Source organism: Propithecus coquereli, unplaced genomic scaffold (assembly GCF_000956105.1).
Source record: "Propithecus coquereli isolate 6110/MARCELLA unplaced genomic scaffold, Pcoq_1.0 Scaffold137, whole genome shotgun sequence".
NCBI classification, from domain to species: domain Eukaryota; kingdom Metazoa; phylum Chordata; class Mammalia; order Primates; family Indriidae; genus Propithecus; species Propithecus coquereli.
Window position 1 is genome coordinate 3,742,809 of NW_012137969.1, and position 27,484 is coordinate 3,770,292.

Consider the following 27,484-nt stretch of genomic DNA (forward strand, 5'->3'; position numbering starts at 1 on the left):
GCTAGGATTACAGGCGTGAGCCACCGCGCCCGGCCTTACCTGGGATTCTTGACTTGTTAAATTTGTGACGAATCCAACCTGTGCACATGGGGGACTCCAGTCCTCTCGTCACAGTCTGTAGTCTGCCTGGGGGCCTCCGAGTTACTGAGCACAAAATCCCTGCCGCGATGTCTCCATTGTTTTCTTTAGGGGCAGCGTCTGCTAGATATTCAACCTGAGCTCACCTTAGGACTTTAAAAAAAAAATTTGTTCCTAAAAGATATGACCATGCCTGTAATCCTAGCACTTTGGGAGGCCCAGGTGGGAGGATTGCTTGAGGCCAGGAGTTCAAGACCAGCCCAAGCAAGAGTGAGACCCCATCTCTACAAAAAATAGAAAAAAAAAATTAGCTGAGTGTCGTGTCACATGCCTGTGGTCCCAGCTACTCAGGAGCACGCTGCCTCCCCCCTCCCCCGGCCCCCGCCGTGGCACCCCATGCTGGCACTGGGCAGTGGGCACCACAGCTTTTCACAGTCACACCCCAGGAGGACCTGCATTTCCCCCATAATCTTAGCATTAGGAGCATCACAGAATTTCTACTTAAATTGATTAAAACGAAAACCAGCCTCACTAGCTGCCTTTCAGGTATTCAGTAGCCACATGTGACTGACCGGTGGCTCCTATGTGGGACAACTTGGAACAATGTCCACCCGTTGCCGCCAGCCTCATTTCTGCTCAGCGTCTGTGCTGGTGTCCTGGGGCTGCCGTAACGATTGACCACAGACTGGGAGGTTTAAAGTAGCAGAAATTTATCCTCTGATGATTCTGGAGGCCGGAAGTCCAAAGTCAAGGTGCAGGGAGAGTCGGTTCCTTCTGAAGGGTGTTAGGAAGAGTCCGTCCCAGGCCTCCTATCCAGCTGCTGGTGACCACCAGCAGCACTTGGCGCTCCTTGGCCTGTAGACGCATCACTCTGGGTCTCTGCCTCTGTTGACACGTGGCTGTTGTCCCTCTGTCTTCTAAGGAGCCAAACGTTGGGTTTAGAGCCCACCCTGATCCAGTGTGACTGCATCTTGACTCCATCTGCAAAGACCCTGGGGTTAGGACTCCTGCATACCTTGTTGGGGACACGATTCAGCCCACACCAGCCTCCCCCCACCCCCTGGCTCTCAGCCTGTCCCTTCAGTTGCTCCTCCCTTGACACCAGGTGCTCCTGACAGCCCCTGAAGTCCCTTGAGTTCTCCCCTGGCCCTCTCTGCTCCCCTGTTTCTCGTCTCTGACGAGCTCAGTGCACCTACTTCCCACCATGGCCCAGGCATCTCCCAGGTCCCATGACTGTTCTCAGCTGGCAGCTGGACTTCTCTGTAGATTCTCCTCAGCAGCGGCGTGTGCCTGTGTCCATCACTGTACCCTCAGAGCCTGCTCTGTCCTGCTTCCTGTCCTGGTAGACAGACTCCCAAGGAAGGATCTAGAATGTTGTCCCCTATTCCCCTTCCCAAACCCTGCCCTCCCCCAGTTCTCTCCTCTGCCTCCCTGTAGCCATAGCCTCTGGGATCTCTTTTCTGCCTGTGGTCTGGCTCCCGTCCATCATCCTGAAAACAGGTGCCACCTGGGTGCACACCTGCAATCCTTGTCATCTGTAGGCTGCATGTCGACTTGTTAGCTCGGCCCCACTCACCCTCAGCCACTCCTTGGCCTCGGAGCCATCCCGTGCTGTCCACTCTTCCTGTCACAGCTGGAGTGGTCCCCACCTGGCTGAGGCATCTCCCCCACCGTACCTGCAGCCTCCCACCCTCTCCCGTGGTTTGTGTATCATCTGTTTCCTCCATGTCCTCCATCACGGTGACTCCCTGAGGGCAGGGACCTCATACGAGTTCCTCTCTGCACCCCCCGCCCAGCACGTCAGTGTCAGTGTCAGTGTCTGAGAGAGGGTGGGGTGCCCGGGGGTCAGTCAGGTGCACCAGGCAGGCAGCAGAGTGAACACAGGCAGCTGTGCACACAGAAGCCTGATGGCCTCAAGCCAGTGACTCTTAGCACAGGTCTGTAGACAGTGGCTGGCTGGGTCCCCCCTAATCAGGATCTCCAAGGGAGAAGCCAGGGGTCTGAGTCACCGTGGTGTAGACAAGGGTGGGAGCAGCTGGGCTGGGCCCCAGGTCAAGAGGCCCTGCTCCCAGCACATCTAGGACCCTGTGGCATGGCCTGGTGGACCTGTGCTGTGGGGTCTCACGCCGTCCTCTCTCCCACAGGCTGGAGCAGCCCTACTTCAGCGCCAACGCCCAGTTCTTCCAGGCGCTGAGCCAGTGCCCCTCACTGCAGCGTCTGTGCCTGGTCTCCCGCAGTGGCACCCTCCAGCCTGACGCGGTGCTGGCCTTCATGGCCCGCTGTCTGCATGTCATCGTGTGCCACATGTTCACCGGGGAGTCCCTGGCCACCTGCAAGAGCCTGCAGCAGTCGCTCCTCCGCAGGTGAGTGCTGTGGGTGTGGCCTGGGGGGGAGGCAGGAGGCCTGGTACCTGGTCCCCGGCCTTTGCTCAGTGCCCACAAATGACTTCATGGAATTACAGGACACGAGGCAGTGATGGAGTGAGAGCAGAGGGCTTGGCCTCCTGCAGCCCGGCTTCACCTGTCCAGGTGTTCTCTTGGCCACATGGTGAATTTTCTAGATAGTCCCAAGTCCCTCTCTCCCCCAAGTACAAAAGTATTCTTTATTCACTTTTTGTCATGAGTGTTTCTCTGGTGTATAGTGTACACACTCCTGAATTCTTTCTTTCTCCTCTTTTTATTTTAAGATAACTTTAGGCTGGGTGTGGTGGCTCATACCTGTAATCCCAGCAGTTTGGGAGGCCAAGGCGGGAGGCTCACTTGAGGCCAGGAGTTTGAGACCAGCCTAGGCAACATAGACCCCACCTCTACAAAAAAATAATAATAATTTTAGAAAAGTTGCCCCAAAAAAGTTCTCACATAACTTTAGCCCAGCTACCCCTAATGTAACATCATGTGACCCACAGGACAGTTACCAAAACAAGGACACTAGCAGGGCAGTAACCACGATCCAGTCCACTGACCTTAGAATTTCATAGTTTCCCACTAAAATCCCTTTTCTCTCTCAGGATCCGATTCAGGATCCCACTCACAGCCGCTGTGTTGTGTGGTCAGTCTCTTCAGCCTGCCCTGGTCTGTGGCAGCTCCTCAGTCTGCTTACCTTGCACGACCTTGACGCTTTTGAAGAGCACTGGGAAGTCGTTTAGTAGAATGTCCCTCAGTTTGGGTCTGATGTTTTCTTATGATCAGATTGAGGTTTTGCACTTTTGGCAAGAACACCACAGAGGCGACACCGTGTCCTCAGCGTATGTTGTAATATCACTGGTGACGTTAACCTTGATCGCTGGTGAAGGTGGTGCCTGCCACGTTTCTGCACTTTGAAGTTTCTGAGTTCCCTTTCTAATTAATAAGTATCTTGTGGGGAGGTACTTCAGGAGTATGCAAATGTACTGTTTCTGTTTTTTCTTTTTCTTTTATTTTTTTGAGATAGGGTCTAACTCTGTCTCCTGGGCTAAAGTGCAGTGGAGGGATCCCAGCTCACTGCAACCTCAAACTGCTGGCTTCAAGCGATCCTCCTGCCTCAGCCTCCCAGAGTGCTGGGATTACAGGTGTGAGCCTCTAGGCCCGGCCACAAATACCCTGCTTCTGATCCTACTTTGCCCACTAATTTTAGCATCCTTTGGTGGATCTTGCCGTAGTCTGCTTAGACTACTATAACAAGAATGCTGGGTGCCTGAAACAATAGACATTTATTTCTCACAGTTCTGGAGGCTGGGAAGTCTCAGGACATGGGTATGGTGAGGGCCCACTTTCTGGTTTGCAGATGGCCACCTTCTTGCTGTGCCCTCATAGGGTGGGGAGAGAACTCTTGTCCCTTTCTCTTCTTATAAGGGCCCTAATTGCATCCTGGGGGCCCCACCCTCATGACCTCATCTAACTCTAATCACCTCCCAAAGGCTCCACCTCCTAATACCATCCTTTTGGGGGGTCAGGGCTTCAACATATGAATTTGGTGGGCACAGACGTGCTATTCATAGCAAACAGTTATCACCGTGATGTTTGCCTAGTGGAGATTTTCTATTTCCTTCATTCGTTTTACATCTAGTAATTGGAGCTCTACTGTGAGTAAGATCTGTCCCTTCTCCTGTTTATTTATTTATTCGGTTATTTACTTATATTAGAAATCAGTATGGACCCGAGGATGTTTCTTTTAGTGGATTGTGGTCCCCTACACTCACTATTTATGTTGTTCAGATTGTCCCAGATTTGGCCATTGGATGTCCGTTCAGATTGCGTCCTTGAACACGCCCCTTCCTTTTTTCGAGCACTTCTTTACTTTCTAGTGCTACAAGGTGTTCCAGGCTCATCTTGTACTTTCCCTGCCCCAGCCCTGAAATCAGCTATTTCTCTAAGGAATCGGGTTCTGTTTTTTGGAGAGTGGTGTTTAGAAACCAAGGTCTGGGTACCAGGTGCGCTCGTTGCTGCCGGAGCGTCACTGCTTGAAGGTCTTCTAGGTGGACAGAGACAGGGAAATATCAGTGTATGTTAACACACACACATGCCTGTACTTATTTCTGTAATTATTCATTTGCATTTATATTAAAAACAAGAAGTTCGTACTCATTTCTTTGATTTCAACCCAATACTGCAGGGCTCACTGTAGCTTTCCCTTTTCCTTCTGGTAACTTCTTCTCCAGCAGTGAAGCACCTGGCTCTCATTATACCGATGTGTTTACCAATTTGTTCAATCCCGGTACCACTAAAGCTGTTTCAGAATTGTTCACCCACATGCCTGTGAGAAACCAATTTACTAATTAGTGTGTACTATTACGTACAGTTTTTAGTCTGCAGCCTCACAGTAGTTTTCCAAATGCTGTTTTCCAAAATTACTCAGGATCCTTCTTTTCTTCCCCACCGCCTTTGGGGTGGTCATATTATTTGTAATACATGTCGTTTGTAGCAGGTTCATCTGTTACTGTTTAATATTCCATTTTGCATTTACCCCGTGCCTAGTTGATTCCACTCATTTGTTTTTTGGTATGTGAAGCCTTGCGGTGTAATGCTGTGAGTCAGCGCTGCACAGAGGGCGTGGGTGGAGAAGGGTGGGGGGAGTATCGCTCCGCCGTCCCACTCCCCCCTCGTCCCCGCCCGCCCGCCGTAGCCGGACTCCTTGGTTCTCCTCTGTCCCTTGTGTTGCTTTTGTACAGATGAGACCCGTGAGTGTGTTCTCCGGTACCCTTCTTTCCCACCTGCACTTTGTTTTTTCACTTAATAATTTATCTTGGAAATTACTCATCAGTTCGTACAGCTCTTGCGCATGCCTTTTACAGCTCTTTGTTTCTTTTTTTTTTTAACTGTGGTAAAATACACAGAGCATAAAATGTACCATCTTAACCATTTTTAAGTGCACATTCCAGTGGCGTTATGCATAGTCACAGTGTTGTGCAACCGTCACCTCCGTCCACGTCCAGACGTTTTTTATCTTCCCAAACTGAAACTCTGTTGCCATTCAACAACTCCCCACTCCCACTGCTCGGCCCCCACCCCTGGCCCCACCCCCACATTCTACTTTCTGTCTCTGTGGATTTGACCACTCTAGGGACCTCATGTAAGTGGAATCATACGGTGTTTGTCCTTTTGTGTGTGGCTTATTCTGCATTTTTTAAAAATATTCACACAGGAATGAAATGCATTCTTTTTGAAATTTATTTTAAGGAGCTTAAAAAATAGAAATTAAGGAACATCATATATTAATTGAAATAAAGTCCCTTTGACTCCCTGAACCCATTGGTATGTGTGTGCTTTTTACTTTTTTAAAATTTATTTTAGTTTATTTTATTTTTTTTAAAGTCTTCCAACTGTCTCAATGAGTTTGCTTTGTAAATCCTTGAAATACATCCCAGTATCCATGAGAAACACAAAATTTTGTTTCTGTGTGTCTGTAACATCTGCAAATGTATAATATTGTGCTTGGGTGTGCAACTTGTGCTTGTCATTCAACGTGGTGTGCGATCTGTTGGTGTCACTCATGTGGCATGAGTTCATTCCTTTTTTTTTTTTTTTTTTTTGAGACAGAGTCTTGCTCTGTCACCTGGGTTAAAGTGCCGTGGCATCAGCCTAGTTCACAGCAATCTCAAACCAACCTCAAACTCCTGGGTTCAAGTAATCCTCCTGCTTAAGCCTCCCGAGTAGCTGGGACTATAGGCACGTGCCACCATGCCGGGCTAATTATTACTATTTTCCCTAGAGATGGGATCTCCCTCTTGCTGAGGCTGGTCTTGAATTCCTGACCTCACATGAGGTTAGGCCTCCTGCCTTGGCCTCCCAGTGCTAGGATTACAGGCGTGAACCACCACTCCCAACCATCAGCCCATTCCTTTGAAATGCTGAATCCATCGATGAATGCATCACATTTGAAGTTTCTGTTCTGTTTGTGGACATACTAGTGCTTTCCAGCTTTTTCTTTGTTCCAGCGAATATTCTCGTATGGGTTTCCCCGGGTACAGGTATACATGTTCCTAGAAGCAGCATATGGGAGTGTTTTGAGAAACTGCCAGATTGGTTTACAAAGCAGTTCTCCCAAGCTCCCTTTCCCTGGCTGGGTGTGAGAGTTCTTCGCCCGCATCCCTGCCCCACCCCACGATGTTGTCAGACTTGTAGATTTTTCTGGTCTCATGAGGGAGAATGTCCTCACATTGACCTCGAGTCTTGTCTGCTCCCAGGGAGCGTCATCTGATGTGTTTGTTGGCGGTTCACATCTCCTCATTTGTGAATGTCTCTTCAGATTTCTCGGGGACTTTTCTGGTGGGTTTCTTTAGAGAGAGAAGGGTAAAGCATGGGCCAGCTCACCTGTCCCACCACACAACCAGCAATGCCTTTTATTTATCTATTCACTTTTTTTTTTTTTGAGACAGAGTCTCACTCTTTTGCCCAGGCTAGAGTGAGTGCTGTGGCGTCAGCCTAGCTCACAGCAACCTCACACTCCTGGGGTCAAGCAACCCTTCTGCCTCAGCTTCCCGAGTAGCTGGGACTACAAGCATGCGCCACCATGCCCGGCTAATTTTTTCTATGTATTTTTAGTTGTCCGATTAATTTCTTTCTATTTTTAGTAGAGACGGGGGTCTCGCTTTTGCTCAGGCTGTTTTCGAACTCCTGAGCTCAAACAATCCGCCCGCCTCGGCCTCCCAGAGCGCTAGGATTACAGGCGTAAGCCACCGCGCCCGGCCTATTTATTCACTTTGAGACAGGGTCTCACTCTGTTGCCCAGGCTGGGGTGCAGTGTCTTTTTTTTATTATTTCAGCATATTATGGGGGTACAGATGTTTAGGTTATGTAGGTTGCCCTCGCCTCCCCTCCCCCGTGGGTGCAGTGTCTTGATCATAGCTCACTGCAGCATCGAACTCCTGGGTTCAGGTGATCCTCCTGCCTCAGCCTCCTGAGTAGCTGGGACGACAGGTATGCACCACCAGGCCCAGCTAATTTTTAAAAAAATTTCTTGTCTGCTAGAACTGCTAAAAAAAAAAAAAAATCTGTAGAGGTGGGGTCCGATTGTGTTGTCCAGGTTGGTCTCAAACTCCTGGCCTGAAGTGATCCTCTCCTCGGCCTCCCAAAGTACTGGGATTACAGGTGCGAGCCACTGAGCCTGGCTAGAGATCAGATTTCAACATGCGATTTGGAGGGGACAAACATTCAGACTTTATCAGTCTCAAAATAATTGCCTGCATTTACTTAATATTAGGTCATTCACTGCTGCTGTCTTAGGTTGACCTAAAATGGCTTATCTGGTCAGAGCCTTTGCCCAAGAGAGATGAGAAAAAATTTTTATCAGCATTCTTTACCTTTCTCATTTTTTCTTTTTTATCTATGCTGAAGTCCTTTGAGATGCAATAATTTTTTTAAAAGAGAGGAAGGTATTTTTTAATTTTGAAAACTTTTATACACATAACCTAAAATTTGCCATTTTAACCATTTTAAGTTCAGTGACATTAAGCGCATTCACAATATTGTGCAGCTATCAGAACTTCATCTTCCCGAACAAAAACTCTGCCCCTATTCGACAAGATCTCACCATTCCTCCCTCCCCAGCTCCTGACAACCACCATTCTTCTTCCTCTTTTTTGAATTGATTGAAAGATCTTTTTAACCATGAGAGTTTCGTGTCTCTGCACTTTGTTTACATTTAGAAGCAGTAGTTATGTGCATGGCTGTGGGTAAAGGTGGTAGATTAGATTGAACAGCGCCATCCTTCCTTCTCTTGGGCCTGGTCCTCTGCTGTCAGACCCTTTGTGGAAGGCCCAGGTCCTCTTGCCTGCTGTTCCCTTAACCAGCACCACCTCTTTGCCTCTTGTCCCGGAGTCTGGTGCTGTGCTCTGAGCAGGGACTTAGATGAGCACCCGGAATTTGAATACAAGTCAGAAAGAATGATTCTTGGAGAGTGCGACCTTTGCAGGTTGTTTGGGGAAGGGAAGCATTTCAAGACCTCGCAGGAGAACGTGTCCCTGACCATGGCAGTAAGTAGGTCCTGAGAGGTGTGAGCATGGCCAAGGGGCTGTGGCTCCCTTCCCCAGTTTTCTGTGTCCCTGCAGGTAGGGAGCGGTGACAGGAAGGAGGCCCCAGCTCTTCACGGAATTACAAGAAGAGCCATCAGCCTCAGGGCTCCGACAGCCCTGCGGGCCAGACTTCAGGGTCAGCTGTTGGATTTTTCAGGAATGATCCTAGTTGAGGTTTTTCCTTTCCTGTTTGTAAAAACAATATGTATTTATAATATTTTTAAAAAAATTTAGACTGTGTCAACTTGTTTTTCCATGAAAATTCCCCAAGTTTCCACCAACTGGAGGTCATTGTGGCCAGCAGACCCAAGGTTGGGTTCTCAGACTGTTTTGTGATTTGCGTCGTCTTTATTTAACACGACACTGGATGTCTTTTTGTGCCAGTAAATGAAGCCATGGTGATTATTCTGAATGCCTGTTTGGTAGCCGTTACATGGGTGTCATGGTCAGCTCTGGTTTGTGGATGTCCTAGATAACCCTGTTGCTGTGTCATTGACTGTCCTTCCCTTTGGACATTGAATTTGCCAGCTGTGGAACCTCAGGGAGGCCTGGGTGTTGGCCTTCACTGCTGCACACCTCGGTGTCCTCATGCTGTGAGCTGGAGCTGGTGCCCACGGGTGTGTCCAGTTTTAGGAGGGCTGGATAGATTGCGGGCTCCACGGCGCTCAGCCGAGTGGGCTTGGGGACAGACGGTCGCTGCTGGAGGAAGCGGGTGGGCAGGTGGTCCGGCCCTTCTGCCTGCTCTCTGCCAGCTGCGGTAAGAAAAGGCAAAGCTGGTTTTCTCAGCTGTGGCAGATGCAGACAGCTTTGCACCCAGCGCTGCCCTTGCGGCTGCCAGGAGGAGTTCGGTGCTTTCTCCCCTCACCACCTGCATCTGGTCTGCAGGCACTGAGGCTCCAGGCTGGGAGGCTGTGGCCGTGCGACTGGGGCTGACACCTGCCTGGTGGGTGTGTTCTGCTCAAGGGGCTTTGGGCCGGCCCACTGGCTCCCCCCTAGTTGCCCAGGAGTGGGGGCTCCGACACAGCCCAGGTGTGGGACATTCACAGCCATGAAGGGGTGACTTTTCCTGCAGAGATGGAGCTGCTCTGGGAGTTGCAGTTTTCTCAATGTGTGTTCACACTGGAGCCTTCTCCAAAATGGAGAATGTCCAAGGTCACCAAGCAGTTCAGAAGAGCTGTGCTGGTGACAGGGCAGCTGACAGGGCCACGAGGGTCTGAACGGCCCTCCTCCCTCACAGGCGTCCTGAGCTGACGAACCTGCTTTTCCTTCTCAGAATCCTCGACACGGTGCTCTGGGCCAGTGGACTGGACTTGGCACTGGACGCCAAGAACTCTCTGAGCTGCTTTCTCCCTCTGGTTACACAGTGCCAGCTGAGTCCCACCTCCTGCTGGCTGGGAGCTCCCCTCTGTGGCGGCACCTGCACCTTTGTTCGGGAACATAGCACCTCCCACTAGAACCTCCCACTAGATGTTGTTACCTTCTTTTTTTTTTTTTTTTTCCTGAGGTAGTCTCTCGCTCTGTCGCCTGGGCTAGAGTGCTGTGGCATCAGCCTAGCTCACAGCATCCTCAAACTCCTGGGCTCAAGCGATCCTCCTGCCTCAGCCTCCTGAGTAGCTGGCACTGCAGGTGTGTGGGCCACCACGCCTGGCTAATTTTTCTATTCTTAGTAGAGACGGGGTCTCGCTCTTGCTCAGACTGGTCTCAAACTCCTGACCTCAAGCGATCTTCCTGCCTTGGCCTCCCAGAGTGCTAGGATTACAGGTGTGAGCCACCATGTCCAGCTGTTGTTACGTTCTTTGCATCCCCCTTTAGAGATTAGTTTTGGGGGCTGGCACTCAGGAGCTCCCCTTTCTTTATGTGTTTTTGTGCCCCCCAAGCACAAGCCTAGCCCAGTGCTAGGCTCGCGGGCAGCCCCGTGGGTGCTGGTCACGGGTGGATACTGGGAGGGCCGTTGGTCACTGATGCTTGGGACACAGTGTTTGAGGCCAGGCCCAAGGCTTCCTGGACGTCTCGGGCAGAAATTTCCTGGCATTCCTTACGTGTCCCACCCACCTCCTCCCCCTGCCTGTGTCCCCACACCTGGCACCGTGCGTCGGCCCATGGCAGGCCCCTCAGAGCACTGGCTGCCCACCAAGGGACGGGTGAGGGGTTGAGGGTGCCCTCTGACTTGAGTGTCCCTGTGTGGTCCCCCTCGTGTGCTCCTCCAGATGCAGGGGGTCGTGGCAGCCCTCACTGAGCACTCCCTCCGTGTTGTCTAAACCTCACAAAGGCTCAGTAAGGTAAGTGCCTCCAGTCCCTGATTACAAATATGGGGAAACTGAGGCTCCAAGAGGTGCGGTCAGTGTGGCACTGGGAGCCCGCACTGAAAGGATGGGAGTTGCGGTTTTCTCGCGTGTGTGCCTGTGCCGTGCCGTGTGCAGGGCTCTCAGGCCTAGCTCCGTGGCACCACCCTCACCCTGAGCCCCCACATTCTGCGGATGACAGAGGCTCACGGGGTTGCTGGATTCAGACCATGCCTGCCGAAAGCCCTTCTCTTCCAGTCGTGCTGGCGGTTGGCAAGGCTGAGACACAGCTCCAAATATGGGCAGAAGAGGCCCTTCCTCAAATGTCCGCGCCCTGTCTTCCTGGCGGCCTCGCCACCTGTACCTGGCTCTGCTCTGGCCCGGTCGTCTGCAGCACGGTCCCCGCTGCAGTCCTGGCCCTACGGCACGGTCTGCACCGGCCTTTCCAGGCCGGCTGTCCTGGGCCCAGGGCACTGCATGGCCTTGCCACAGCGTCACTGCCACAGCGTCAGGCCGCTGCTCTGGCCTCCCGCTGCGCCCAGGCCTGGGGCCCTGAGCTCACAGCTGTGCCTGGGTGTGTTCCTGCAGGTCCCCAGCAGATGGCGCTGTGGCTCGAGGCAGCCAGCCTGCCCCGCCTCCTCCAGGCCTGCCTTCCTCCAAGGGGAAGCCCAGAAGAGGAAAAAGCTGGAATTTGTTGTCACCTTTTCTAATGCTCTTCCTTTTCTCACCCTTGTCCCTGCCTTGGGAGCTCAGAGAATTACTGAGCGAGAGGAAGGACCTGGCTCTGGCTGTCGTCTCCTGCCCTGTGCCCTCCCCTGTGTGTGGCGTGGAGGGCTCACCCGTTTCTCACCCTGATCTGTGACTCAGCCATTGGAGCTGGTGTCCCCTCTGCTGTCCTGTTTGTTGCTGGCTCTTTTCACGGTCAGCGGCCTTCTGTCTGCAGACAGGCACTTAGTTTAGCCTCGCACACCTCAGCTGGGGGTCGTCGTGCCCTTTGTGGGTTTGGTGCCATGACCTGCAGCTCTGGCCCTGCTGCCACCTGGGTTTGGATCTCGGCCCCAGCTCGTTGGAAGTGGCTGGCCTCAGGGGCTTACCCTGTTTCCTCATTTGTGAGGCTTGTTTGAGACAGACCCCGGGTGGTTGTAGATGGGAGATGACCTGTGTAAAAGCCTGAGCACAGCATCTTGAGCGATGAATATTCTCTACTTTTTATCTTCTGTATCTTTTTTTTTTTCTGTGAGACAGGGTCTCTCTTGTCACCCTGGCTGGAGTGCAGTAGTGTCATCACAGCTCACTGCAGCCTCAAACTCCTGGTTCAAGGGATCCTCTTGCCTCAGCCTCCCAAGTAGCTGGGACCACAAGCATATGCCACCATGCCCAGCTAAATTTTAAATTTTCTGTAGAGGTGGGGTCTTTTTTTTTTCTTTTTTCCTCCTCCACCCGTCTAGGTGGGGTCTTGCTGTGTTGCCCAGGCTGGTCTCGAACTCCTAGGCTCAAGCAGTCCTCCGGCCTCAGCCTCCCAATGTGCTGGGATTACAGGTGTGAGCCATGGCACCGGGCCTATCTTCTGTATTTTGACTTTGCTCTTTCAGATGTGAAACTTAACTCTCTGGCCCTTTCTCTGGCTGGTCGTGGCATTCGACTCTGCTCGGTCTTGCTGGGCTTTCTTTGGCTTATCCCTCCCTCTGGTTGGACCTCTTTGGTGGCCCCAGTGCTGGCTCTGGATTTAGAGCTTGGAAAGTGCCTCGGGAAATAGCAAATCTTTGTGGGCACTGGAGGGTCTCGTGGCCTCTCAGGTGAGGCGAAGCTTCCCCGCCTGCCCTCTCCTGCTCCTGCCGCAGAAACATGCCAGATCCCTTGGCTTGGGGTGTTTGTCCCCTCCTCCCTCCTGGCCTCAGGGACATCCTACCTGGTGGCTGCAGCTATCCTCTGTCTGCCCCATGTCCTGTCTCTTAATCCCGGCTGAGTTGATAACCCAGGTGCCCTGCCCATTTGCACTGGCGGGAGTGGGCTGAGGGTGCTGTCTGGGCCCAGGTCAGCCCACAGCTTGGGCAGTGCCAGGAGCCAGAGCCCGTGGCCCTCTGTCAAGGTTCTTCCTTTCAGCACTGCCCACTCCGCCGTCCCCCAGATGCTGTGCTATGTAGCAAGCCCTTCCAAGGGGAGGTTCAAAGGCTCCTGGTTTTCTTGGATTCTCCCATTTGGAAACGCTTCCTGCCAGGCCTTATAGCATCTGGGGCTGGGGAGGGCACAGTGTCACCACCCCTGGGTCTCTGAGTTTCCTATGGGGAGTGACAACGGTCTGAGACTCTTTGGTCCATGTGGTGTCCTGCTGAGGACAAACTAGGCTCCTGTCCTTAAAGCCAATGTGCTGGGCTCACAGTCCAGCACCTTCACTCACTGGTTCTGTGACTCTTGGCAAGTCACTTCCCTCTCTGAGCTGTGGTTTCTCCCCTGTGAAATTACAGCTGTTTCTAGCCACTGCTGTGACCTTCTGGTGGTAGAAGCGGCACCAGCTCTCTGCGCCTGCCCTGGGTACGTAGTAACGTGGGTGGGTCCCCCAGCCATTCTGTGGTGGCAGCGCCTTCTCCTACTTCGTGAGGTTTTGGTGATTGCCATGGCCACTTTGCGAGTAGGTGGCGGGTACTGGAGCTGGTGTGGCCCGTCCCGCCACCGTCTGCTGCTTCCCGCGGTAAACCATAGTGCCCTGTTGAGGGGAGAGGCAGTTGCTTCCTTCAGTGAAGCAGAAAAGGCTGTGCCAGCGATGTCCAGGTCTGGGCTGCGAGGCAGCTCCTGAGAGGTGCGACCTCAGGCCTCTTCACAGTGACCCGCTTGTGCCTGGGCAGAACAGCAGGGCTGGGGCTTGGGGAAGGGGTGCTGCAGCCAGTCATCTCTGTGTCAGGGCCTTCGGGTCTCTGACAGGCTTGTCCTGCTTCTAGGGCGTTCCGGTTCTTGTCTTCAGAGCCTGCAAAGGGGGCCCGAGGCAGGGAGCACGTGTTCCTGGCCCGGAGCTTCCCCTGCCCACGGCAGCACCGTCCAGGGCGAGGACGTGCTGGCTCTGAGGCTGGGCCAGTGCTGTCCAGCGTGACGTGCTTCCTGGGCCAGCACCTACAGGACATCTCTCCCCTTCCTGGCACTTCCAGGCCACCATGCTCACTTGTGCCAGAACTGCTGTCGGTTTTTCATCCTGAAAGGCCTGGCGTCGGGCTGTACAGTGTCCTTCCTGCAGAACACTCAGGAACCCTGTCCAGCAAATGGGAGAGGCGTGGTCCTCCTGCTGCCGACAGGCGGCTGTGACTCGGGTCTAACATCCCACCACAGGGGTCGCGTAGGAGTTCCTTCCCCACGTCGTCCTGGAGCGTGTTCCCCTGGCCCTGTGCGTGCTGTGGCAGCACGTTCCTGCTTTGCGGCACTGGAGGATGTGGCTCCTGACACGCTGGTGTGTTCCTGGCAAGCGCTAAGGGCCTCCTGCTCAGGGGGCCACCTGATGCCAGGAGAACTCTGAGGACGTCGTCTGTGTCTGCTCTGCAAACAGGTCTAGAAGCGAGTAAGTTTACAGATGGAGCAACAAATTGTTTAAGTCTCACAAACACTGAGAGCTTTAGAATTGAAAGTGGCTTCAAAACAATGGAATTAGTGTTATTTTGTATCCTTAATTGCTGCCAAAGCAGGTGGTTGAAGTCCATCGTGAATTGCTTGGCTCGCTGTTGTGCGGTGGTCTCTAGGGTCATTCCTGCCCGGAACGCTGGGGCCAACAGGGTTTCACATCTGCAGGTTCAACTGGGAGAGACCATGGCCTGGACTCAAGCTCCGTGGCCGGTGAGTTCTGGCTCCGTGGAGGACGCCCATGAGGCTGGATCTGGGGGCTGGCAGGCCTTGGACCAGTGGTCAGGGTGCTGTGGGCCTCACCGCAGCGACTACACAGCATGGGGGTCAGGAAGGGACATCAGGGCCTGGATCGTGGCCCCTGGTTACTGCTGAGTGGGTGGGAGATGTTTGCTGATACCTTCTATGGTCAAGGTTGTCTGTGCCACCAGAGGGAGACCCCATGGTGGGCTGTGGCTGTATCTGGTAGGAGACCTTCATGGGCCACGGGGAGAAGCCAGGCCACGGCCTTCCTCCTTTAAGCCGGCACTGGGGCCGAAGGGTACTTGCCCTAGTTTTGGCAAATGGCAAGGCTCTCTATCATGGGTGCCTTCCCGCCTTGTGCCCTCTGAGACCTTTGGATGGAAGTTTCTAGATGTTTTCTGTCACCCTCCATGGGCACTGCTGTGTTCTTTCGTTTGCCTTGAGCTCCCAGGGCCGGCACGTGGGTTTTCTTTACTTTGCATTTGGCCCAGTGAGTGGTAGTGTGGACGTGGCTGGCTCTGACTGGGAAGGGTCCTGCTCTGCCCCTGACCAGCTGAGGAACGGAGGCTGGCCCTGTGGGGTCGTGGAGAGGGTGAAATGGGGTCACATCTGGCAAGCTCAGCGCAGCGCCTGGCACACAGTGACACTCCACAGACATTGCACACAAGCTTCCCATGCACAGTGTGGCAGGGGAGCTGGTCCCCGTGGGGTGAGGGGTGAGCGGGGAAGGTCATCCGCCAGCTACTTGTCACACATCCGGAGAACACGTGCAGTTCCAGAGCAGAGCCCGTGTTGCTGCCTCACCTGACTTGGGGATTGTACCCCCTCGAGGGCGGCCTGTGCCCAGCTGTGTGGGTTTGACCATCTGTCCCTTCCCTCCATCCTTGCCGTGGGGCCTCCAGTGGCCGGAGGTATCGGCTCTGTAGTTCCCTTGCCGTAGCTGCTCGGGAATGCAATGGCCCGCCTGGGCCAGCTCTCCTGTCTGCAGAGCAGAGCTGGCCTCCCTGGGGCTCTGATTCTTGTGCCTGGTGCAGAGTGGGTGCCTCCTCCCTGCCTGGCTCCCTCCTCCCGGCCTCCTCCTCCTCGCCTGCCCCCTCTGGCTCTGGCTGCCACCAGGGCGACTCTCACACTGGCCTGGGGTCCTCAGGGAGACGCAGGTGAGCCCATGTGGGGAGGGCAGATGCGAGCGCCTCTCGGGCTTCTCCTGCAGGTGGCCTCTGCTCTGCTCCGTGGGCTTGCGGTGCTCTGCTAATGGCTTATCTCTGATTCAGCTTCCAGGCTGAGCGTCCTGCGTTGAACGTCGTCATCTTCCCTCTGCTCCACGAGGGCCTAACCGACGTGATCCGGGATGTCCCCATGGTGCACCTGGATGAGATCACCTTATTTAAAAGCAGAGTGGCTGAGGAACCACCTAACCTATGGTGGTGAGAGGGACAGGCCCGGCACTGTGCCGAGCCCCTGCCTGTTGTCTAAGTCGCCGTGAGATGCCACCGCTGTTCCCTGCCTGCCTGCAGCCCCCAGGAGCCTGCGGACACCAGGGACCCGTGGGTTTGCCACAGGAGGAAAAGAGCTGTCTCTCCCAGTGGCTCCTGGGGCTCTGGGTGTCTCCTCCGGCTTTCTCTCATGAGGACTGTTGCTCAGTGAAGTTTGGGATGAGGGGACATGCTCCGGGTGGCCAGAGGGGGATCAGTGGGCTGTCGATGTGGAGGGCCTGGCCAGGGTGTTCTCACACAGAGACTCAATGCTGGGGCCTGCCACAGCCCCCGAGCCCGGGGGTAAGGGCTGCGGCCCTGGAGAGTGTCCCTTGGCGGTTCGTGGTCACCTGCCATCTGGGCTCCGAGGGCGGGTGGCTGCGCCCTTGCGTGTGGGTGGGCGTGTGCAGACAGCCACACTGCTCGCTGCACGTGCCCCTCGTGTGGTTGAGCGGCTGTGTGGCCTGTGAGGGCTGCAGATTTGGGGCGCTCCCTCCCATTAAGACACTGTAACCCACTTACGTCTTGGGATGGCTGGGCAGGGCCTCCCTGGGTCTGTTGGGCCCTTGGAGTAGGGCCTGTCCCTCAGGGGAGGCCACCTCATCCTTCACACCCGATTCATGGCATTCGGCTTCAGAAACTCCAGCTCCCTGCGAAGGTCCTTCTGCCTTTCTAGGGAAGTCTACATATATACATTTGGCTTAGTTAGAATAACTTGATACATTAAAATCCAGAAGAGATGTTTAAGGCTGGAGTAGTGAACAGATTACCCCGTTTCAGATAACTTTATCTAACAGTTAAATACTAAATATTCTGAAAAAGAGGGACGAGCTCCAGTGTCCAAGGCCTCACCCTGTGCGTCGAGCTGGCTGCCTCTGCCTCCCTCAAACTTGAGACTCTCCTGGAGCCATGGTCCCCTGGGCTGGTGGCTTCTGGCAGGGAGGCTGCGGTTGCATTCTGTCCACCTGGGCCCCAGCCCCAGCCCTGACCCTGGCCCTTCTTGGTACTGGGCCCTGGCAGGATGTGGGCATCGCCTGGGCGCTTTGGTATCTGCAGGGGCTGTCCTGGCCCCTGTGGGCTGGGCCTGCAGCGCCTCCTTGGCCTTGGCTGCCCTCCACACACTCTGACCCATCCTCCTGCGGATGCCTCTCGGCTCCGACCAGGTCTCTGCCCTGCTCCAGCGGCTCTGCTTCTTAGCACGGGGGATCTGCCAGGGTGAGGTTTCCTCCCTCTTCGCCCGTCTTTCCTGTGTGAGTGGGGGTTGTCTCCCCATCTCTGGAGCATGGGGCATTCTCTCCCCGCCCCGGGCTGCAGCCAGTGGAGGGATTTTGGCCTCCTGGCCAGAGGGACCCGTCTGCAGGCTGAGGCCAGGGAGTGCCCCACTGCAGGAGCCCCCTAGACAGAGCCTTTGCCCTCTTGACACAGCCTCTGAGAGCCACAAAGCTGGGTCCCATCTCCTGGCATGGAGGCCATAGGACAGGCTGCTCAGGGTCATGGGAGGCAGGGCCAAGTCCCACCCACCTGTAAATCAGGGTCCTTCCCCTACCCTGGTTTCTGGGCATTTCTTTAGAGCTTTGAAATGGCACCTGGAGACCACCAGTGAGGGGGATCAGATCAGGTGGTGTGGAGCCACCGGGGCTGACGGCTCTTGTGCTCAAAGCAAGACTGTGGCTGGTCACAGCCTGACGGGTGGGCGGGCGGCCCAGGAGGGAGGCAGGGGGCCTGGGACATTCTGGGCCTGCACGGGCCTGTGTGACTTTGAGTGCTGTGGCTTTTGTGCCTGTCTCCTTTCCTCCAGAGCAGCCCCCGCTTGGAATTTATCTTGGTGATTTTACGATCACGCCCGGATGGCCTGTTCTCATGAGCAAGCAGTTTTCACTGGCAGCGTGGTTTGTGCTCGTAAATGGGGCTGGGGCTGCAAACGGCCTTGGAAAGCAACCCTCAGACAGTAGCCTTGTATTTTTAGTGTCCCCTGCAACAATCCTTTGACTTAGAGCAAGAATTTCCGCTGCTTCTACACCCCACCAGATGTTAATAACGTGCTTATTTTCGCTAAGTGCTATTTTGGCACTGGTGTTAATTGCAATTTATATTCTGCAGCATTTTACGCTGGGAAAAGAACCCACCCTAATGGCCCCCAATTGGCAGAACGAGGCTGTTAAGCGGTGGACCATATGCTGCCTGCCGGGAGGCGCCTGGTCAGCACGCGGCCCCGTGCCTGTGTGCGCACATGTGTCTGTGTGCTCGTGTGTACACCTGTGCACGTGTGCCCTGTATGTGCACATGTGTCTGTGTGCATGTATGTACATCATGCACATGTGCCCTCTGTGCAAATGTGTGTGCTTGTCTGTGCTGTGTACATGTGTGTGCTCGTCTGTGTGTGTGCACGAGCATGTGTGAGAGAGACTCGGGGGGTGGGAAGGAAGGTGGAGGAGACAGGGCTTTTGTCCCTCCTGTCTGCCCCACACCCAGCTGTGCTTTCCTCCCGCATCCTCAAAGGCCCTGGGTCCTGCCGCCTGTGGCCCCACGGCTGCTCCCCATTGCCAAGCAACACTGGGCCCCCCCAGGCTTCTGCAGGTGTCCCCAGGGAAGGCATCGAGCCTGAGGGAACTGGAGAAAAGGCACATTCCTGGGCCTTCAGGTCCTCCCTTCTTGCTGGGGGCGTGGCTTTTCTCACTTCTACTGGCAGGTCATTTTATTGTCCCTTTTCCACACAGCAGAGGAGCAAGTCTGTCCCTGCCTGTCAGCCACCTCCAGAGGCCCTGTGAGGACACAGGCCTGAGAGGTGGCTTCTCGGCGTGGCTGTCCGTGGGCCTGCATGTGCACACGCAGGGAGGCGCTCGCTGCTCTGGCCCAGGACGGCAGCCAGGACAGGCTGAGCTCCTCTGGCACTGGAAACACGCCTGGGGTGCCGCTGCGCCCCCCGCCCTCCTGCCAGCTTGGCAGCATCCTCTTTAGTGGCTCCCTGTATGGAGACCCAGTGCCGCAGGCCACTCGGGCACAGGAGACCAAAGCTGGGTGTGTGCCTGGGCCTGGAGGGGTGGAGGCAGCCACAGCCTGGGCCCCTGTTGGCCCATGAGGGTCCCAGAGCAGCACCTGCCGTGGGCTGTGCCTTGGTGAGGGCAGCCACCCTCACGTCCCCTACCAGGCAGCGCTGGGTGGCCTCCTGCCTCCTCCTTCCCTCATTATTTGCTCCTTTTAGGATCTGAGAGCTGTAGAGCTGTCGTTAGAAGTAACAATGAGAGAATTTAGTGGACAGGGCATGACGACGCGTGGCTGTTGCTGTGAGACCTGAAGCACCTTCCGTGGACGTGGACAGAGGCGGCGCCGCCTGGCGTTCTCAGTGGCCTCTACCTTGACACGGGGGCTCTTTGTGATGGTCACTGGTCTCATTTGCATGTGGGGTTGCAGAAGTTTCTAGGATCTACTGGGCATGATGAACAAATAGCCCACAGAGACTTCAAAAAACCAATGGTGGCTCTGACAGGCTGGCCAGTGTCGTCCGAATTACTTTCTGATGCTTTTTCCAGACATATTGAAGGGTGGGGGCGAAGGTGACCCAGGGCTGCTGCTTGGCTGTGGCAGTCGTGAGAGGTTTTCGAGGCTGCTGCCACCAGGCCAAACGCGGCCTCTCTCTGCACAGAAACTGAGCTGGATGTGCGCTGCGGCCTGGACCGCCGTGTTGGTGACATGTCCACAGAGCTGGGCGAGTGTGTGACGATGTGTGTGCAGGGGTGTGTGTATGTGTGCATGTGCGTGTGGGTGTGCGTGTGTGCATGTGCGTGGCTGTCACCTGCAGCCGTTGGTGGCATACCTCCCCAGTCCTGTGCCACCACCCTGCTGACCATTGCCTCTCTGTGTGTGACTTTGCCCAGCGACGGCAGGCAGAGCTCGGTGTGTTTTTAGGGCGAGAACTTTCCCTGGCCTGGGATCTCGCTGTATCTTGAGAGCAGGTGCTAAATGACCATAAATGTGTCACCTGCCTTTTGATGACCGACCTCCCTGTCCCTGTCCAGTTGAATTGCCCATGTGCAGCGTCTCACGGTGATGCCTGCGTCTGAACTTGGTGTTCCCTGTAGCAAGTGACATCCTGAATGGGAATTTTCATGTAAATTTGTGGCATGTGGAAAATTTCAAATAAAATGGACTTGATTTAGAAAGCCAGGCAGCCGTGTGGTCTTTCCAGCAGGGACACTTTCACCTTTCACCTGTGACCCTCTCCCTGGGCCCGAGGCCAGTGGCTCCATCCAGTTCAGATGGTGGAGGGTGGGTGCTGTGTTTGGGGGTTTGCGGGTTCGGAACAGTGCATGGATGGAGACACGAGACCAAAAGCGGGGACCCGACACTGCCTGGGGGGTGTCAGGGAGAATGGGGGAGTCGGCCGCAGCAGGCAGGGGGCCGAGGGTAGGAGAGGCACGCAGGTCAGCATGGGGCTGGCGGTGGGATGCGGGGACGCTGGTGTGGCCGTGCAGGCTGCACAGCACGAAGGCTCCCTGTGCCTGGCGGCAGCTCAGACAACAAGGGGGGAGCTGCTGAGAGCAGGGACGGCCGAGTCAGCTTAGGTGTTCCCTGGGGACCTGGGGACACCATCGACATCGTTGTTTCCAAATACATATTTATTTATTGTAGTAAAATGTACATAACATAAACCTTGGTGAAACTCTGTCCTCACCCCGCTGCCCAGCCCCTGGCACCCTCCCTTCTACTTTCTGTCTCTATGAGTTTGACTCCGCGAGGTGCCTCCGGGAAGTGGGAGCTGCAGTGGGGATCCTTTCGAGACAGTTGTACTCGCAGCGTCAGTTTGGAGCAGAAACCCCTTTGCCAGACCTGGGCTTTGGGAAGAGGCTCCGGCCGGGTGTGGCGGGAGGTGGGAGGTGGAGGACAGGTGGGAGCTGGGGCTGAGGCACAGGGTGGGCTGCAGGGTTGCCGCAGGGCAGTCACCAGAATGGGAATCTCGGGCAGGCTGAGGACCTGTGAGGCTTCCTTTAGGACTGAGCCAGTCACCTGCAGGTTGCCCTGTACCTGTGGGGCCTTCATGACGTCTCACCGAGGGGCTGGTGCTGGAGAGTTGAAGAGGGAGTGGGAGGCTGGCCCTCCACGCTGCTGACCCAGAGGCCAGAGCAGGGGAGAATGGCCTGGAACGTGTGCAGGTGAGAGGAAGCCCGACGGCTTTTCCTTTGGAGGCACATATGTGACTGTCATCACAGCAACAGGTAAGGGGAGGAGCCAAGGCTGAGAAACAGCCGGAGATATGCCGTCTCTTTCTGTGTAACCAACCATCCCCAAGCTCATGGTGCAAAACAGACATTTTGAGATACTCGCAGCTCCTGCAGGGCAGGCATTCAGACAGGAAACAGCATGATGGCTTGCTTTTGTCTGGAGCCTCTGCTGGGGGTGAGTCGACAGTTGAGGGCTGGAATCTTCTGGAAGCCTCTTCACTCATGTCAGGTTATTGATACTGGTGCTGCCCAAGACCTCAGCTGGGCCTGTGGCCGGGACACCTACCTGTGGCTTCTCCATGTGGTCTTTCCATGTGGGCTAGTTGGGCTTCCTCACAGCATGGTGGCTGGGTCCCAAGAACAAGTATCTCAAGAAAACCAGGAGGACGTGCCCTAGCCATGGATGTCATATAGGGCCACTTCCACACACCCTGTTGACCGAGGCAGTCAGAGGTCTGCCACAGTCATAGGGTGGGGCACGGGGCCCCCACTCGCCAGGAGGTGCATTGAGCTCCCATTGCAGACCTCATGGGGTGGGAGGTGTGTTGTGGCCATTTGTGGAAGGCGCGTCACGGCAAGGGCAGCTTGTCTGCACCAGGGCAGTCGTCCAGCCTGAGACAAGGCCCCGGCCCGTTGACCCCAGCTCTACCTGTGGCCTGGCCGCGGGGTGCAGTGGGGGTGGAGGCCCAGGTCTGGGGAGCGTGTTTCCCACGTGCCTCCTGAGCAGATGCCCCTGTTCTGTGGAGCCGTGCTGGGAGGCCAAGGAACACGTGAAGAGCCCCGAGAGAGCCAAGGGTCTGCACTTGGAGTTACCGGGAGTGCGAAGCCACCTGGCCTTTGTCCATAGGCTGAGCCTTTAAAAAAGAAATCATACGGCCGCCAGTAAAGCCTTTCTTTGTAGTGGAGATGAAACAGCCAAGGCCTGGGTGTTTTCAGGGTTTGCACTGGGCACCTCAGGAGTCGAGGCTGGAGGGCAGCGAGCCCGAGCGCTTTGATTGTCCCCGGGAGCTCTGCGCAGCGTTTGTTTATCGCGCGTTTGACTCTCTGGGATGGTGGAGGAAGCTTTGCAGAATCCTAATTTCAGAGCCACGGTCTGCTGCGACCCCTTGTTTTGCAGATGAAGGGCGGACGTCTGGGGGTCTGCTCCCTGCCCAAGGCCACACGTGCCACGTGGTCACAGGGCCCACAGAAGCCACGTGCTGGCCCACCACCCACGGACAGGAAGGAAGGGGATTGCTCAGTGACACTGTTGGTGGCAAGGATGCAGGGACGCCTCTCGTGTGGCTGGAGCGCCTGGGAACCCGATGGGCCTGTCTCTGCCACCTCCGTCTCCAGGCCCCGGGTGAAAGGGGTGGAGTTCCCAGCCAGCTAGGCTGGGAGAATAAAGGATGTCAACTGTGTCCCTTCACAGGCTCGGCAAGGAGGCGTGGCCAGGAGGGGCAGGGGCAGGGGGGTGAGGTGGCCGTTGGTTGGGGGTCAGGGGTCTTGCCTCTCCTCAGACGGGACTTTCATCTTGTTTGCTGTGTCTTGTGTCTGCCCCGCTGGACATGGTGGCACTCGGGCAGTCGGGGCAGTGGCCTGCTGGCCAGGTGCTTCCCTGCAGCATCCTCTGCACGGCTCTGAGCCCAGGTTTTCCCAGGGCTCATGGCCTTAGTGCGCGGCTGGAGCTCAGGCGCCCACAGGCGTGAGAGGAGGGGCCAGGAGCAGGCAGCTGCCCTGAGGCCCATGCAGGGCACACTGTGACGTGCACACGCTCACTCTCACACACACTTGCATACATGCCTGGCACCCGCACACACAGGCCCAACTCGCAGACACCAGCACTCACCGGCACATTCACACTCACACCCACACGCTCACGCTCAGGATCAGACACCCTCGCGTGTCACACTCATGTCACACATCACGTGCTCACACATCTGCTCACACACGCACACGCCATTTACACAGACACTCATACATTCCACCTCACACATGCCCGCATTCACACGTGCGTCTTCGTGTACACACGCCCGTGCACACTTGCATTCACACCCACACGCCATCACACTCACACCACATTAACACACACGTGCAGGGACTGGATTAATTTGACACACCTAGTAGTGAACACAACCAATTCAATTAAAAGTAAACTTTGTTCTATTACATTCTTTCCAGAAAATGTGAAAAATTCAGAGAAGTAGAACAAAGGGGAAAGGAAATTCACACCCACGTCTCAGCAGCCCACGAGCACGTCCGCTAATATTTTCCTCTTTGTTCCAGGCATCTAAAAAATGTCTGTAACCGCGATCGCTGGGTTTAGGGGCGGCGACAGTGGCTGCTCAGGCTCCTCCATCACTTTAATGACACGGCTTTGCTGTCACACACCCGCTCGCCCCACTCTTGGACAATTAGGTTGCCTCTAATTAGTCACTCTTCTAGGGAAAGCTGCTCCGAATTCCTTGTGCCAGGGCGTTTTTCTATATTTAGGATTATTTCCTTAGAAGAGGCTCTCATGAGTGAAATCGCTGGGGCTAAGGAGGGACACGTTCGGGGCTGGGAGGAGCGTTCGGGGAGCCGCAGCGGCAGAGCCGTGTTTGGGCGTGGTCAGGCCCACGTCTCAGCGCTTGGCTGCAGGATGGCGAGGCCACCTCCCGACTGCTCCCCAAATGGGTATTTTTACTTGCTAAGTTCCCCGATTTCAAAGTTACTAATTACCCAAGAAATCAATGATTATTACAGCATACAAATTAGGAAATGTAGTTAAAGCAAAATAAATACATTTCAGTTGATAGAAATCGTGTTGGACGGTCATTCCCCACACCCCGCTAAGCTTGGTTTTGTGTCCAGGAAGGGTGGCGACCTCCAGCCAGCTGCTTCCAGGGTTGAGGAGGGTGGTCTCAGCTCTGACCCCCCACCTGCCTCCTGCACAGGCCTCAGCAGGTCTGGGCAGCGTCGTGTGTGGCCATCTGTGGAGGCAGAGTAATGGCCCCCAGAGACGTCCACACCGAGTCCCCAGATCCTGTGACTGTTAGGTTACACGGCAAAGGGGAATTACTCAGCTGGCCTTGAGGTGGGGCGATTCTCTGGGATCATCTGGCGGCCCAGTCTAATCCCCAGGGCCCTTGGCGGGACAGGGAGCGCAGAGAGAGGGCGGAGCGAGAAGGACTCGGCTACCTTGCTGGAGGAAGGACCCCCCAGCCAAAGAATGCAGGTGGATTCTAGAAACTGGGCTCCTCCCGCAGCCAGAGCTTCCACAAGGAACTCAGCCCTGCCCACACCTTGATTTTAGCCCAGGGAGACCGTGTCAGACTTCCAACCCCCAGGACCTTGAGACATTTAATTTGCATTTCTTTAGGGCACTGTGTTTGTGGTAGGAAGTTTGTACCCAACATCCTCTTGCAAAATGCAGAGGTGACAGGTGAGGCACACAGGTGAGTCACAGGAAGGGCAGGAGGGACTCGCAGGCCACCCTTTCCCCCAGATGGGAGGATTACTGGCAACCTCTCTCTTTTTTTTTTTTTTCATTCCTCTATTGTCTTTTTCCAGATTTTTTACAGTGGGCATGGATGAACTAAATTCTGAGATGTAAAAAGAACCCCAAACTCCAAAACCCAAACACACATACACAAAAAAACAAAGTGAATAAAAATGATTTTGTTAAAAATGTGTTCTAGATGCAAAAGACTTAGGATTATGAAAAAAAAGTTACAGCATGGAGCTTTTAAAAAATAGGTCGTATCTGTCCTAGATCTAGTGAAACAAAAAGTTATTCACAGTATATTGATCCCAAAGACAAATTGAAGAACACTATATAAAATATGGTCATTTATTTTGGTTAGAAAGTAGGCTTAAGGCCAGGCACAGTGGCTCACACCTGTAATCCCAGCACTCTGCGAGGCCTAGGTGGGAGGATTGCTTGAGGCCAGGAGTTTGATTCCAGGCTGAGCAACATAGCAAGACCCCATCTCTACAAAAAAATTTTAAAAATTAACTGGGCATGGTGGTGCTCGCCTGTAGTCCCAGCTACTGGGGAGGCTGAGGCGGGAGCATTGTTTGAGCCCAGGAGATCGAGGCTGCAGCGAGCTATGATCACACCACTGCACTCCAGCCTTGGTCACAGAGCAAGTCCCTGTCTTGAAAAAAAAAAAAAAAGTGCATATTGGTATAAGTTAGTGGAGAGCAGGAAGTGGGCGCATGCCAGTGTACACCAGCCAGTACCAGGTTGGGGGGCCGGGGGAGACTGAGCTGCCCAAGGTGAGGCCAGACCCAACTCTGGGAGCCGGTGTGAAGCCAAGTTTGGGCAGTTGAGCGTGTGCTGGAGGTGGAATTGGGACCCTCCTTAAATAAGGTGGGATGAGGAGAGCCAGAGCCGATCCTGGGGTGGGTCCCGACATTCCTTCCTGGGCTGTCCGGGGTAAGGGCATCTCACAAAGGCCCGGTGGCCTTTGAGGGATTTCCTCAAAGGCAGAGGCTGGTTTTCAGCAGGAGAGAGCCCAGGAGCTTTGTGGAGTCGTTTCCTGGGTTCCCCAGGTGTGGGGCCCGGATCAGGTGGGGCCTGGGTGGGCAAGCTGTGGCCCTCCGTGGGCAGAGGGGGGCTTAGCCTCCAGGGTCTGCTCTGGGGACACTCAGGGCAGCTCCAAGCCTCAATGCACATAGCCTAAACTTCACCATTTTAAAGTGTACGATTCAGTGGTTTTCAGCATATTCAACAGGCTTTACAGCCGTTAGCCACTGCCTAATTCCAGAACATCTTCATCGTTCCCAAAGGAAACCCTGGGCCCCCTAATAGTCACTCCTCATTCGCCTCCCCCAACCCTAGCAACCACTAACCTGCTGTCTCTACGGATTTGCCTTTTTTGGATATTTCATATAAATAGAATCACAACCGTGTCTGGCTTCTCTCACTTAGCATAGTGTTCGCAAGGTTCATCCATGTCTAGCGTGGATGTCATGTGAGTCACCCAGTCTGTGGTCGTTTGTCATGGCACCCCAAGCAAACTAATACTGGTTGGAAACTAATGCTATCTTCCACTCCACGGATATGAGATGTCTTCGCATTTATTTAGGTCTTCTTTTTTGTTTGTTTTTGAGACAGAGTCTTGCTCTGTTGCCCTGGGTAGAGTGCAGTGGCGTCATCACAGCTCATTGCAACCTCCAACTCCTGGGCTCAAGCAAGCCTCCTGCCTCAGCCTCCTGAGAAGCTGGGACTACCTGGCTAATTTTTCTATTCTTGGTAGAGACAGGGTTTCGCTGTTGCTCAGGCTGATCTCAAGCTCCTAAACTCAAGCAATCCTCCCAAGCCTCAGCCTCCCACGTAGCTGGGACTACAGGTGTGTGCCACCACACCCAGCTAATTTTTCTTATTTTTTGTAGAGACAGAGTCTTGCTATATTACCCAGGCTGGTCTTGAACTCCTGGCCTCAAGCACTCTGCCCATCTCAGCCGCCCAAAGTGCTGGGATTACAGACATGAGCCACCACACCCAGCTGCTTTACAAAATTTTAATGATGTCCAATTTACTGATTTTTAAAAAGTAATTTGTGCTTTTTTGTGTTGCTTTGGAGAAATCTTTGCCAACCCCAAGGTCATTAAGATTTTTCTCTGATATTTTCTTCAAGAAGCTGTACAGTTTTAATGCTTGCGTTTAGGCCTATGATCCGTTCTTTTTTGTCTTGGTTTTAGTTAAGCGCATTCACAGTGTTGTGCAACGGTCACCACCAGCCACCTCCAGCACTCTTTCGTTCCCCCAAACTAAAACTCGGTCCCCATTAAACACTCCCCCTCTCCCTCCCCCAGCCCCTGGCACCCACCATCCTACTTTTGGTCTCTGTGGCTTTGACCACCCTCGGGACCACACATAGTGGAATCATAGTGTTTGTCCCTTTGTGGGAAGGCTGAGGCCTCCTGTCCACAGCCATCGGAGTGAACCACTTTGGAGTTCCAGCCCAGTGACGCCTTTGGGGACTGAAGCCCCAGCCGGCAGCCTGACTGCAACCTCGAGGGAGCCCCAGTTGGAACCTCCCAGCGAAGGCACCCCTGGTGCCCCACCTACCGAAACGGAAACGGCATGGGATCACACGTGTTCGTTGTTTCAGCTAAGTTTGGGGGTCGTTT

At 54.6% G+C, this 27,484-nt stretch overlaps 1 protein-coding gene across 1 annotated transcript in view; it reads left to right on the top strand.

Moving 5' to 3' along the window:
• Window positions 1-16,644, top strand: part of FBXL18 (F-box and leucine-rich repeat protein 18) — a 32,040-nt gene extending 15,396 nt beyond the window's left edge. The window contains exons 4-5 of the mRNA XM_012638926.1: window positions 2,223-2,441; window positions 15,966-16,644. Of these exons, the coding sequence (XP_012494380.1) occupies window positions 2,223-2,441; window positions 15,966-16,122 (376 nt within the window). The 3' untranslated portion in view covers window positions 16,123-16,644. The remainder of the gene's footprint in view (window positions 1-2,222; window positions 2,442-15,965) is intronic.
• Window positions 16,645-27,484: the final 10,840 nt, after the last annotated feature.